Source organism: Sceloporus occidentalis, unplaced genomic scaffold, assembly GCF_023333645.1.
Source record: "Sceloporus occidentalis isolate IW3139 unplaced genomic scaffold, rSceOcc1.0.p SCAF_8, whole genome shotgun sequence".
In the NCBI taxonomy this organism is placed as follows: Eukaryota; Metazoa; Chordata; class Lepidosauria; order Squamata; family Phrynosomatidae; genus Sceloporus; species Sceloporus occidentalis.
Window position 1 is genome coordinate 49221686 of NW_028316988.1, and position 13851 is coordinate 49235536.

General features: G+C 40.3%; 1 protein-coding gene across 2 annotated transcripts in view; it reads left to right on the plus strand.

Annotated features, from left to right (window-relative positions):
• LOC149308887 (centromere protein I-like) overlaps positions 1–12828 on the plus strand; it is a 36934-nt gene extending 24106 nt beyond the window's left edge. For both annotated transcript variants that reach the window (XM_089536634.1, XM_089536635.1), the window contains exons 16-22: positions 446–543; positions 1177–1312; positions 2032–2156; positions 5336–5384; positions 6726–6959; positions 9667–9708; positions 11117–12828. In XM_089536634.1, the coding sequence (XP_089392760.1) occupies positions 446–543; positions 1177–1312; positions 2032–2156; positions 5336–5384; positions 6726–6959; positions 9667–9708; positions 11117–11239 (807 nt within the window). In that variant the 3' untranslated portion in view covers positions 11240–12828. The remainder of the gene's footprint in view (positions 1–445; positions 544–1176; positions 1313–2031; positions 2157–5335; positions 5385–6725; positions 6960–9666; positions 9709–11116) is intronic.
• The last annotated feature ends 1023 nt before the right edge of the window (positions 12829–13851 follow it).

A 13851-nucleotide genomic window follows, 5' to 3' on the forward strand; every position in this document is an offset into this window, starting at 1 on the left:
GTCATCTTTGTTCTTCCAGAATGTTAAAGCTAGCTTTAAACTGTTTCACTGAGCTCTGTACAGATGTAAAATAACTTGTATATCTGATTTCACAGATGACTACTCAAAAGGTCCAGAGTTACAGGATCTTATTGTTTACAGAGTTGCAGGCAACCTATTATTACTGCGTTTTTTTTTCTCTTGTAGCTGGAAGTGTGCAAGAGCTCTGTCTCCTAGAGCTTTTATTTCCTTTGTTTCTGTGTTTTTGTTGTTAGTACAGTGTACCATAACTACTGAACAATCCTGGGACTATTCTTAAATCTATTTTTGTTGTTGTTGAGTTTCATAAACTTTTATTTGCTGTTTGCTGCATTCCTTGACAGTTTATAAACTATTCCAGCTGGGCCTGGGCTCCAAGTCTGACATGAAGTTTATCCATGGATGGTTTCCTTTTCTCCTTCTATAGTGTAGTGTTCTTGAAAGTCTGAGGGAACTGTTACTGAACTGGCTGAACTGGCACATCATGCAAGCAGATATGGCAACAGAATTGAATGCCGATGTCCTGTAAGTATGAACTTTAAAAGCTGTCCACAACTCTAATACTATGTATTCCTCATTAAGCTGTCAAGTAGACATTATTATTATTAACCTTTATTTATGAAGCGCTGTAAATTTACACAGCGCTGTACATACAATCTTTTAGTTAGACGATTCCCTGCCCTCGGGCTTAGAATCTAAAAAGACATGACACAGAAGGAGAAGGGAGTGGTGGAGGGAAAGGGTAAGAGGTCCAGCAGTTCCTCTCTACCTCTAAGGCCTGGACCAAGGCAGATGGACTGGAGGGAGGGCGAGGCTTCATAATGGATGGTTAATCATTTTCCAGGGAAAATACATACTCTCAAGTAGGATAATACATATACAGTACATAGCAATACAGGAAATGGTTCAATAAACAGGCACCACAAGAACATCAAATAGTAAGCGACAATTATGCAATGCCTGGGAACGCTTCTCTGAACAGGATGGTTTTCAACTCCGTTTTGAAGCTGGTAAAAGAAGTGATGGCTCTTGCTTGGGGGGAAGAAGGTTCCAGGAGTGAGGAGCAGCGAGTGAAAAGGGGCGACATGTAGCTTGCATGGGGACAACTGTGTCCTGTCTTGTAAATTGTTGATGTTAATATGTCTTGCTTTTCTACAGGAACACAACACTTTCTGGAGTAGTTAGCTCTGTGGCAGAGCTCATCCACTTTGTAGGCTGGCTTTCAACTATTGCTCTGCATTTGGAGAACAATTCTGCTTTCTTGATGCATTTCATTCTGGACTTCTATGAGATAGTAAGTAAGCTGTTCACTCTGCCAGTTTGTTCTGTGATCTTCAGTAGTCTGGTGCTTTCCAAATATGTTTGTTCCAGATGTGATTGGGCAGTAGCCATGCTGGTTAGGGTTGGTGTAGCTTACAGTTCAATACATTGGAAAGGGGCTAGCTTGAATAAGTTCTCTCTAGACAGGTGGCATTTGGCAGTCCTGAGAAGGTTATAATACATGAAGTCCTCCAGATATTGGATTGCAGCTCTCAGCAGCCCTAGCCAGTTTAGGCAGTGATGCATGATTGTGGGAGCTGCAACTTCTGGAGGACCACATTATTCTTGCCTCTGTTTTAATACTTCAAAGGAGGAGAGAGAAATAGAATATGGAGAAACAGGGAAGAACCACCTTTCCCTTTGAATGTATTTCCAAAAATACATTTTAAAAGGTTAGTAAAACCATTTACCTGTGTAAATCCCATTATTTAAATATTGTAATAACCAGAAAGCAGGACTAAAACAATTTGGAACAATTCAGCATAAAATGATAATGAATAGGTAATCCTTCAGATATCCTGAACCCAAAGTGTATAGGCCAAAGTGTATAAAATCACATGGAAAGCTGGAGCTTAGAGTTTAATGTGAAGGTAGGCAAGCACAGTGCAACCCCCTGCTTTTTTCCTTCGTATACTTTATAAAGGGGAGAATGCTGAGCATAAAAATTCATCTGGCTGACTTTCTTACTTGTAGGTTTGTGATGTGTATCAGAAGTATAATCTCCCATTGGTTGTGATGCCTCCTGCTGGAGTCTTCTATCCAGCAGTGCTCAGCATGGATTCAGTCACAGTCGACCGTCTCTGTCATATTATGTACAGGTATAGTTAAGGTCCTGTGTTTTGTTTTGTTTTTGTTTTTTGCTTTTTCTGCCTCCAAGCCTTAACATCTTACCTGGATGACCACCATCTGTTCTATTGCCTGTTGTCAGTACAGCTTTCCTTCTCATATTTTAGCATGCTTGCTTTTCACATTTTGCTTTATTTTTCCCATTTATCCAGCCCACTTCAGGTTGAATCAGGGTTATGCTGCTACAGTTGCATAATAATAGTATCAAACATAATGTTTACATCTTAGTAAACAGTACGTGAAGAAACTACTTAGACGCTGTGCTGCTGTTGCTGTGGGACATAGTTATGTGCCATCTTAGTTGTGTGAAATAATTAGGCCAAAAGACAGAATATCGCCTTGGGAGTGCCAACATATTTAATAGTCCTGATATGGAATCTGTACTCAGGATGAGAGGCTACTGTCAGAGCAGCCACGTGCACATGACACCATTGGGTTGAATGGGGCAAGAACCAACTATACTTTACATTTCAGATAAAATTATTGGGGGAGGTAGCTTTGGAGAGGGGCATAATACTATTATGTTTATTCAAAGGGATAGATTTAAAAATCAGAGAAACACTGAGTTAAAGCACATATCTCTATATGTCTATCCAGAAATAAATTCCTTATATACGTGTGTACGAATACTTGTATTGGGGTTGCACCCTTTCTGTTTTAATTGTGTGAACCTGGCTTTAGAGGGTACCAGCTGTAGTTCTATGCAGTTTTCATTTTGTGGCTAAAAAGTGAGGAACAACTTTTCAGTTTCTCTTCCTCAACAACAAAAAGGCTACAATGGCTTGCTTTTATAAGAAGATAAATATCATACATTTAGCTGCATACCCTGGTTAATTTGTCCTAAATCAGAGATTCCCAAAGTGGGCAGTACTGTCCCCCTTAAGGCAGTGGAAAAATACAGGGGACAGTGAGGGACAAGGTGGCAGCAGTTGGAGGGCTTCGTTCAAATTATTGGCATGCAGAAAAGACAAGGGGTACCAGCAAATTTTAGGACCCTGGTGGCGATGACAGGTACATGAAACTTTTCTTTTCAGGGTCCCTTAAAACCACTTGCTGGCACCAGCTCACTCACCCAGTGCCATTTTGGGACAAACTGGCTGACTGTAATGGGGAGTTAAACCATGTGGCAGTGAGGGAAAAGCGGCCGCAAAAAGGAGCATTCATATTTGAGACCCTGCTTTGAGCTTTGCCAGGACTCAGCCAGCAGGTTGGAGCTGCATTGCTGCTCTTGCTTTCTTTCATTGGTCATGCTGAAAGAAGAGATATCAGAAGAAACAATCTTTGTGTGTGGATGGAATTACTTGAAGCTGTGTGGGGAAGGCAGGTCTCTGGGGAAGGATGGGGAGGAGTATTCAGAGTTAATTCTTTGAAAGAATCCTTCACCGCTCTTGCCTTTCTCAGCCATCTACTTGAAGCTGTGGGGAAAGCACATCTCTGGGGAAACATAAGGGAAAAGTATTTGGAGTTAATTCTTTGAATGAGCCCCTGCCTTTGTCAACTAGCTGCTCAGTTACTATCGTGACTGGGTGCAAGGGGAGTAGTGACTCAGCAGCCAGTCAAACAGTGTCCAAGCAGTCTCTTGCCTATGCTGGCCTTTGCGGCAAGGTCAGCACACGTGAGAGATTTCTCATTCACTGCTCAACCAGCTGATTCCAGGGTGGCTGGGTGCAAAAGGAGCAGCGAATGACCAGCCAATCAAGCAGCATCTGAGAAGCCTCTTGCCTATGGCAGCCTTTGCCACAAGTCTGACATGGGTGAGGGAGTTCTTGGTTGCCGTTCGGCCAGCTACTTGGTTGCTGGTCCCAAGGTGATCAGGTGAAAAGGGAGCAGCAACTGAGATTTTGTTCTTTTGAATTTGTGGTAGAACAGTGGACCTAATATCAAGAAATAGGGATTGGGTGACGTTAGGGTTGTTGCTCAATAGGAATAGGGGCAGTAGCCTGAAAAAGTTTGGAGATCACTGCCTAAATCATTCAGAGTTCAACAATAATCAGATACAGAGCCTGGAGTCTCAAAATGGCATTGTGTGTTTTGGTGGTGGTGATTTGCTCCTGAAGAGGACAGTAGAAATCTCAGCCACTGACACAAGCTGTATATCTGGATGGTGGTGGTGGTGATGATGATGATTTTTAATGTTCAGTTGTTTGTAGGACCTGCTACATATTTAGGGATGTTAATAGTTGTGTGTTATATGAGTAGCCAGTTGCTGACAGCTGGCATAGGGTTCTTTCTTCACCCTTAAGGAAACTGCAAGCTAATTAATGTGGAAGGGTACAAACAGGAAGGTAAGGAAATTGTGCTCATTATGCCAAACAGCTGTCAAGACCCATTACTTCTGGTCACTTCTCATTTCTGTAGTGACTGCACAAGAGCCCAGTGCTGCTGCTTGAGGTCATGTTCTACCTTTTCTTTAGAGTTCCTTCATAGCCTGTTGTGCTCTGGAAAGCAACAGCCTCCTTATGTGCAGGGACACCTGTGAACTGAAATAGGCATCCATTCAACTGCTGCCCTTCTTTCTAAATAACAGCTGTTTGTGAGTTGTGAAAAGGGCCTCTTGAACTCTTCCTTGAATCACTTTGTATTCAGAAGTGATCTGCTTGCTATCGGATGATAATGAACTGTCATCCATGGCTCCCATATTCTGCTCTTATTGTCTGCTTTAGAAATTGCTCCTGTTGTAACAAATTATGGAACAAATTTCTGTAAGCAGTACTACTGAAAGAGATGGGGAAATCTGATATTTTCTTGGTATCTTTTCACTTTGAGAGTGGAAAGGAGAGTTACGTACCAATTTTTGATTAGCTGTAGCTATTTGTTTAAGAATAGGAGAAAGCAGAGGAAGATTAACATGTGTACAACATTTTCAGATGCTCAAAGTACTTTGTTTGTGTTATCTTTACAGTTCCTACAACAACCATGTAAAGTCAAGCAGTATTACTTTCAGATATATTACAGATGAGGGAACTGAAATGAGTGACTTGCTTAAGCCACCTGTGGAGTTTGGGTTAGACAGGAAACAACCCATGGACTTCTTGATTTGTAGTACTCTTAGCCACTATACTACACCAGTTTTACTACCCTTGCTCATGTTACACATGTGTTCATTAGAATTCAGAGTATGCCTGAAACCTTCTTTTCTTCTTTTTTAAAGGTATCGAGCCAACTTGATAGCTGCAAAACAAAATCAACAAGCTAAAAAGGTAAAACAAGTAATAAGACATTCAGTACCCTATGTTTGGAGTAGATTATTTCTATTGGCACCTTCCTCTGATGTTCAACATAATCCCACTGACACTCTTCAGTTATTGCTTATGCCTCTTTTATGCTGTACTTTTTTCATATGACAAGCTCTCAAACTACCTTGTGGAGAGGAGCAGAACCTCCTAATTGTGGGGTTGGTCCACCTTTTTCTCCATAGGCAGGAACAAATCAGTCTTGGAGGGTGTCAGGAGGTGAAGCAGTTTTCCCATAAGGCCAGTTTTTCTTCCTGCCTTCTCGTCCATAGGGACATGTTTTTCCTTTGCTCTGCTCTGGGCACAATTCTTAAAATCCTCCCCACTGGGTGCCCACATGGAGGGAAAGCAAACATGCAGACAGTTGCATGAAATGATGGGAGCCCTAACTGTTCTGCAGAAGAACTATCTGCTCCACTGTTGCTAAGCCGCTCGGCCAGCTGTGAGGCGAGGAGGACTTGGAAATGTATGCAGAAACACCGAGCAAGAGAGCTTTTTCCCCCTAAAAGCTTCCAGCCTTCTGCCCCTCCCCCATATCCCCTACTGTTCTGTGTCTGGAGGAGCCAACCAAGTTTCATTTGTCCTCTTATACATTTCCTTTTTTAATTTGACATGCTCTTTGTTGCATATCTGCTTAAATTTCTGCTGCTTTTTTCAGCCAAAAAAAATGGGGGGAAAGGGCAGTTTCAGTGGGGATCCTAAGGTTTGGATTGTACTCTCCATTGTAAGGACTGCATGCGGCATGATTCCCACCCATTGTAAGAATGATGAGAACTCATTATACAGTGGTACCCCGGGATACGAATGCGCCGCCTTACGAAATTTCCGGGTTACGAAAAAAATCCATGTAATTAAATGTTTCCGGGTTACGAAGGTTATTCCGGGTTACGAAAAAAAATTTGGTGCTTTTCGGCGCGATTTCACACGAAATCGCGGCTTTCGCTATTAGCGCCTAAGGGCATTTCGGCTAGCGAAAGTTTCCGGGTTACGAAAGCGGCGGCGGAACGAATTACTTTCGTAACCCGGGGTACCACTGTACTAAAAATTTAATGGCATTTCTACTTCTGTTGCTCTTTGAAAGAAACAGTGCCAGTAATTGTGTCCCAAAAGTAATGTGTTACAAATATTGCTGTTACTTCCATTACTCTGATGACAAGTTATGGAGGCGTAATTTCAGCTGATTGATCTGTGACATTCTGCAGATAATGATTGCATAGCTGTCATGTTGGGATGTTGCTACTTGTTAGCAAGAAGGTTGCAATTACTGGCTTGAAACCAGTTATAGGCTGTCCTCCTTTGTCCCATCAGACAATTCTGCAGTTCAAGTTTAGCAGCCGAACTTGCCAAGAATACAACCAATACATAACAGCCATGGTTGGATGCCTATGGACTTCAAATGTATTCCAGAAAGACTTCCACCCCCAGGGCATTCACATGGACTCAGAAGTGCTGGAGAAGACCAAAGTGCAGGAATACAGGAAGGGCTTGAACATAGTTTACCATCCTGCCTTGACAGGCTATGCATTGCTGTTCTTGGAGCAGGTAAGGAAAATGATTTTTTCCAGTATTTTTTCCAATATTAACTTTTGTTAGTACTGTGCTAAAACCTGAAGGCTACTGAATCTCTCTTCCCCCCTCCATGTGTGTATTAGTCAGTAGTTATTAAGGTTTTTTTTTTCTTTCTTCCTATATGCTATAGATTTTTGCACAGCACATTGGCCTCCTCAGAATGTGTGTGGTGCAGAAAGATATAATGTTGCACCTTGATATGAATTCAAGTCTTCATACAGCTATCAAAGCTCACAGAATCTGTTAGTAGAAGGATATAATGCTTCCTGATTTTTTTCCAGCATAGCAGCTTTAAGTAATCCTGGCTCCTTTTGTTGAAACTAAAGCATATCAGACAGCTGCTTCTTCCATTATCTCCTGCTTGGTTTCCTCTTCTAAAAAGCAAATTTCTAGTCCTTATGGTTGCAAAGAAAATCCATATATGACTGAGGTCCAGACTATGTGAAAAATTGTGTCTCCCTCTATAAACGGAGTCTTAAGATCCTTGGGAGTAGGCTTTCTCTCACAGACCTAAATGGTGAGGACATAGGAAAAGCCTTCCTGGTGGATACACCTAGGAATGACAAAAGAGCAGACCCTTGTGGAAGTAACGAGAGCTGTCTGTAATTTGCAAGCATCAAAAGAGCAAGGAATCAAAAAACAGAGGCTTTCAAATGATGAAAGATAGATAATAAAAATAAATAAATAAAATAGGTGCTTAAGTGTCTCGGTAATATTTGATGGAATCTAAAACCCAATTAAGTTGTCACATACCATTCCCATGTTTTATAGTCGATCCTAGGTCCATATGTTTTTCCCCCCCATGGCTAGCAAAAGCAATAATTTTTCTTTAAAAAGTGTGCAAAATGTATACAAAACATTCATCATCCTGCAGAACAGCTGAATAAATTTTAAACAGCTGAATAAATTTGCCATACACACTTCCAGAACTTCAGCCATATTTTGTTCCTAATTTAATTCCTTTGAAAAATTGTTCCAGTCTCTGAAATGGGAGTTAGCTTCTGATCTCCTCTAAATGTCTGATATTGACAAAGGCCAAAGCAAACGGGCCAAAAATGGGCCAAAAGGCTGTATTATGGTTAGACGATGTATGCCCTAAATGCAGCTGGAAGCAGAACAAAAAGCCGGTCAGAAAAGCAGGCCACAAAAGGGGTAGGGAAAGTCTGCTCTGTGCCAGTGTCCTGTTCAGAACTGGCATCGGCCCGGATCAGGACTGGGCATGTGCGGTAGCCACGGTCCTGCACCATCTGCATGACCCCACAGGTACAGATTGAGAATTGAAGTCCAGGTTTTTCTTCTATAATTGCTTTGAAAAGAGAAGTTGCAATAATTAACATTTCTTTTCTGTACAACTGTCAAAAGCTGAGATTTTGCAACCTTCACTCCAGTGGCAGGTAGACATATTCAGGACCATAAAGGAACCTATGTCTAAAGGGAAACAAAAGTAGCCTAATTCAGCATCAACAGCCATTGGTTCATCTAGTTTAGTCCTGGGTACTGAACTGCAGTGGTTCACCAGGGTTTTAGATATGGTGTGTTTCCCAGCACTACCTGCAGATGCCTGGGATAAAGCACATTTTCTGCATGCAGAAAATACATATCAGGGAGTGATATTCTCTCCCTAGAAACATCTTAAGAATACTGCCTTTTTTGTAGGCATTCAAGCGTGGAATTTGCTCTTCAGTTCACTAGAGGGCACTGTCACAAAGCAGAAGATAGTTGATGCCCAAGTAATGTTAGCATGTAATTTAGGCTGCTTCCACATGAAGAATAATTAATGCCCAAAATGCTATACCATAGTTATGCTGGATTCCACTATTGTTCAGCCAATTGTGCAGTAGGCTGCAAAGCTTTGAACCAACCCATTGCTTAATGATCAAATAGCTCCCTACTCACCATGTCAAAAATGAATGGGCTGTGTATGTGCTCGTAGGGTGATTTAAGCAACCTCTGGTAAAGCACAAATGTGTACCCAACTCTTTTTATGGTAGTACAGTATCTCAGATTCAGGACTACAGTGTGTTTGGGATCAACATGGGACCTAGAATCTAATACCATTATAAGGCCCTACCTTGTCATTTTTAAAAAAATTATTATTAAGTGGAAGAATCTTTTTTTAAAATGGAAGAGTACTGCTTAGAATACTGATGTGGCAAGAACACAGTAAGATGTATTTTTTAAAATGTACAGTATCCCATAACGTTGTGGGAAGTAATCTGCATTTCCACTTACAGCCTGCAGTGGAAGATCAATAACCTGCTAATGCTAGGTGTCTTGGAGCACTCTAGATTTCTTTTTCAGTTTCCACATTTTGAGCTGAAAATTAAAAAAAAGAAAGAATAAATTTTGCTCTCCAAAAGCAAGTCAAACTAATTCAACTTGTGCAGACAGAATGTCAAATGTATCAGTATTTCCATAGACCTATGATATGACTCTTGGTCTGATTTCATGACACAGTTTAGCGATAAGATAAGCCTGATTTAGCAGAGTTAGATTCTAAAACGTTTGACTAACAGTGCTGTCTACAAAGGTTTAGTGTTTCAGTAGTGGCTTCAGTTAGACTAATTTCTGAATATAAATCAGAATTAGTGTGTTATAGAGTTACCACTTTGCCCTAGCTGAAGCTATTTCTTTTAAAAGAGAACCTTTAATTTTTGTTATTTTGTTTTCTTTCCTTCAGGCTCAACCACAAGACGAAACCCCAAACTTCAAATTAATTCAGGTATAGTGGCTACTTGTCAATTATATTTCATGGAAAACTGTTTCTAAATTGGTGCTGGCATTGAAGGCATTCTGTACTGAGTAGAGGACATTGCCTGGAAAGAATAGAAGGGCTAGGAGAAGACAAAGATGATGAGAAATGCTACTAAGATGTTTTAGATTAGAAGATACTTGGCCACCTAGCATACTTGGCTTAGTGTCAATGAATGATGTGAATTTTCTAGAAAGCTCTAAAATGTAGAATATTTTGATGCCCCAGATGGACTGGAACTAACATGCTTAGATTATGAGTACATGGTTTTAATTTTTGCATACATGCAGATAGCTAGTGATAGGGGGAGAGAGCATGTTGTAGGAGCAAGAGGAGTGAAAACTGATCAGTTGGGCTTATATTGTATTAATCTATTCATTGTTTTACATCTTCTTGTACATTTCTGACTTGCTGCTATCCACTATCTTAATAAATAAATTATGAAAGAATTTATTTTTTTAAAATCAGAACGTTTTCTGGTGCCAACCTACAATTACTGGTAGATATTTTAAAGCTTCTTTCTATTTTTATTCCTGTGTCTCTCTTTGTGACACATATACTACTTGCTGGACAGATGGCCACCCAGATGGTCCACTTCTGTAGTGCAACTGGTGACTTCCACAGCAATTGGAACACTTTGGTGCTGAACTTCGTTTTTTTTATTAATACCTCAGTGACCCTGCAACAGTTATAATAGCTGGCAAAATGCAAGATTTCTCTGTATGTTCTGTTACTCTGTACATAACTGTATAGTAGATATTTATGCAACAAAATATGGTCTGTAATTTATACACGTCTGCTTTTTATCGTATTAGGAGAGCAATTAGATTTTACAAGGTGTTTTCCCACCTGTTGCTATACAAAGTATAGCCACAGAATCCAATTGTTTCTCTTGACTGGTAATTTTTTACTCAAGAATGTTTATCTTTGAAGGAATCCTAAATCATTTTGATTTCTCAGGATGAATTTGATAATGGGATCAGAAGAAACTTTCAGCCACTAGTCAGCCTATTTTCCTGTATTGTCCCTACAAAATGTTTTTTTTTTGGTCAGCTACCAGTGTGAAGGGCACAACTTTAGTTTTTCGTGAATCAGTCTCTATTGTAAAGAGGAATGCCTGTTAGAAACTAAATGAAGCTGCCTTACATGAACTCATAGACACTTATAAGGCAGATGCAGAGTGACAAATTATTCCCCACCACCAGATTTGTGATAGTGGGGCACATTTGCATTACATAGGCATGCTGGAATTTTTTAATGTGGATTGGCCTGATAGTTTAGGTGCTGGAGAATTAACAGAGGAAATGCAAGAACATTGACAAATAAACTTCTGTAGTTAAAAGTTCTAAAATTCACAATTCTAATGCTTTATCTGCAGGGGAGAAGGTGGGAATGGTACCTGGAATTTCTCTACTCTCAAGATTTACAAGGCCTGAAATTCTTCATTGAGAGCAGCATCAACAGAGTATCTAAGCATTCTCAGATGAAAGCAAGGTCATAGGAACAGCAAGCTGATTCTTTTTTCTTCTTCTTTTTTTACTGTTCTTACTATCCAAGCTAAAATATTGGAGGCTGGACTCCTATTTTTAAGAAGAGTCAATTCACATATCAGTACTAATATTGGAAAGGACAACCCAAGGTTGGAGCAACAGTGGATCTGGTTTTCCTGGACCTGGTCTTGGCGACATTGCTTTGGGAACATCTCTTCTGACTAAAGAATAAACATTTATGCACTTGAGAAAAAGCAATGCCTGTCCAGCATCCGCCCCCATTTTCTATCTTACAGATTGATGAAAACTGCTTCAGGTCGTTCTTGGAAACGTTAAGGGTGAGAATGACAGTACAAATATGTGTTGACCATACTTTAGAGAGAAACAGCATTACTTCTATAGTGCAACTGGTGACTTTCACAGCAGTTGGAACACTTTGGTGTTGAACTTCATTTTTTTCATTGCTATCACAATGACCCTGCAGCAGTTAAAATAGCTGGCAAAATGCAAGATTTCTCTGTGTTCTACTTCTCTGTACATAACTGTATAGTAGATATTTATGTAACAAAATATGGTCTGTAATTTATATTTAAATTTCTCAAGATGAATTTGATAATGGGAACAGAAGAAACCTTCAGCCGTTAGTAAGCCTATTCTCCCTACAAAATGTATTATGTGTACTTAGCAGGAACCATACCATCTCTCCCTAGTCACTGAAGCAAAAAAATATTTTACTGATGATGATAGTTGGCTATCTTTCACTTTCTATACTATAGTCTTAGTGCTATATTATATTGCCTTGCACATGGCAAATGTTCAGGGAAATAACAGCTCTTTGAATCCCTGCAGCGTACCTGTTATAACAGGAGCCAGTGATGGAGATTTAGGGCCTGAACAGACAGACCAAAATAAAGCTGCTTCAGGTCACTTTGGAATCATGCTGTTTAAATGCTGTATGCATCCTAAGAGGCTGGAAGCCACCCCAAAGCCATGCTCCAGTCCTTTGGCACAGCTTCTGGCCTGTTAAGATGTGTGTGTCATTTAAACAGCATACCTCCAAAGTGACCTGAAGCAGCTTTATTTTGGCCTGTCTGTTTGAGCCGTTCGTTATCATCTTAATACTTGACTTCTGTGGGCTGAGGATGCCCTTGCATGTAGATAGAAAATGGAAAAAGAGGAATGGTTCTTTTGCCTTAAAGCTATATCTGTCTCAGCCCTTTTCTCCCTTTTCTGTGTACCTGGGCCTCTTGGCTTTGCTTGTGCTGAATTCCCTCAGTCAGATTCCTGCAATAAATCCCCAAGATTGCTTGCAAAGGCATGAAAGCAAACATGAACCAGAATGAATTAAAAATAGTTGCATTGGTAGTTGGCTAATGTCGTGCATAAATAAGAGAAATAATTTAGGGATTTTTATTCCAGAGGATAATGTTAAGTTTTACAAAATATGCTATATGTGTTTGAAACAGCTGGCAAAATGGTTCCTAATGCTTATTGCGTCTAGTGCCTTTGCTTTCTCAAAGCTTTCTTGTGTTGACTATCTGCTGATTTACATTTTCACTCATCTCCCTACAGTTCCAAATTGCCCATTATGGGATTTAAAATAAAGAAGTCATGTCCTATATATATACCATATATATATATGTTGCTCCCATTTTCTGAACCTGTTTGTTAATTTGGCTCATCAAATGTGGAATTTGGCTCTTCCTGGGGTACAGACAGGATTTTGGCAGGAAGCAGCAAAGCTGAGCAACCTTGAAAGAAGAGCATCATATTCTGGTTCCTAACAATCCAGGCGCAACATGTAATCAAGCACAAGCTTTCAACCACACAAAATAGTTGCTGATAAGCCAGTGTACATCACTGGAAACTCTGCAGATGCTTTTCCTTGCCTCCTAGTGTTTCATTTGGTGGTATGGGAACCATATTGCAATCAGGAAGGCACTAGCTACTGTTCAGCTGTAAACCAGATTTTATTCCTGGGGAGAAAAAAAAACCTTTTTATAACTGCACATACTGGTCAGTTTGTCATTGCACAACTGGATATTTAAACTGCTGTCACTGCAGAGGTGGAAATCAGAGGTGGAACTGAAGATACAGGAAGCCTTGCAAGAAGTAGTTTTTTTCTGCTTTTCATTGAACTTCGGGGAGAATGTGCACATCAGCACCGTCTGGGTACCAGAGCTGCAGTCTACCGTGCAACCATTTCATCTAATGTGGCCAGGAGGTGGTTTCACTCTGCCTTGGAGGCATCTACTAACTGCTTCGAAAGCCACATTAAGCTTCCCATCTATTAATTAGTTTCATTTCCCCTTTTTGTGGAGATGGAAAAGGTACATCTCATCCTTTTATCTTTCTGAATTTTAGTACTTGCCTCTTTCACTGACCTTTCCAGTCATCTTAGCCTTGTCATTTGAAGGCGGAACAATTTTTCTTTTTCTTTTTTAATTTAATCCCCCCTTTCTGTTAGAATAGCAAAATTGCTTGCTGTGTATTCTTGCTTTCTTCTCATGTTGGCCTACTTCCTTAGGCTTGTGTTTTGCATCCTTAATGCCATGAATAAATCAGGAGCTGCAGATTTAGAAGTGGGTGCAGCTGGAGCCACTTTAAAAACAACTGCCTCAGT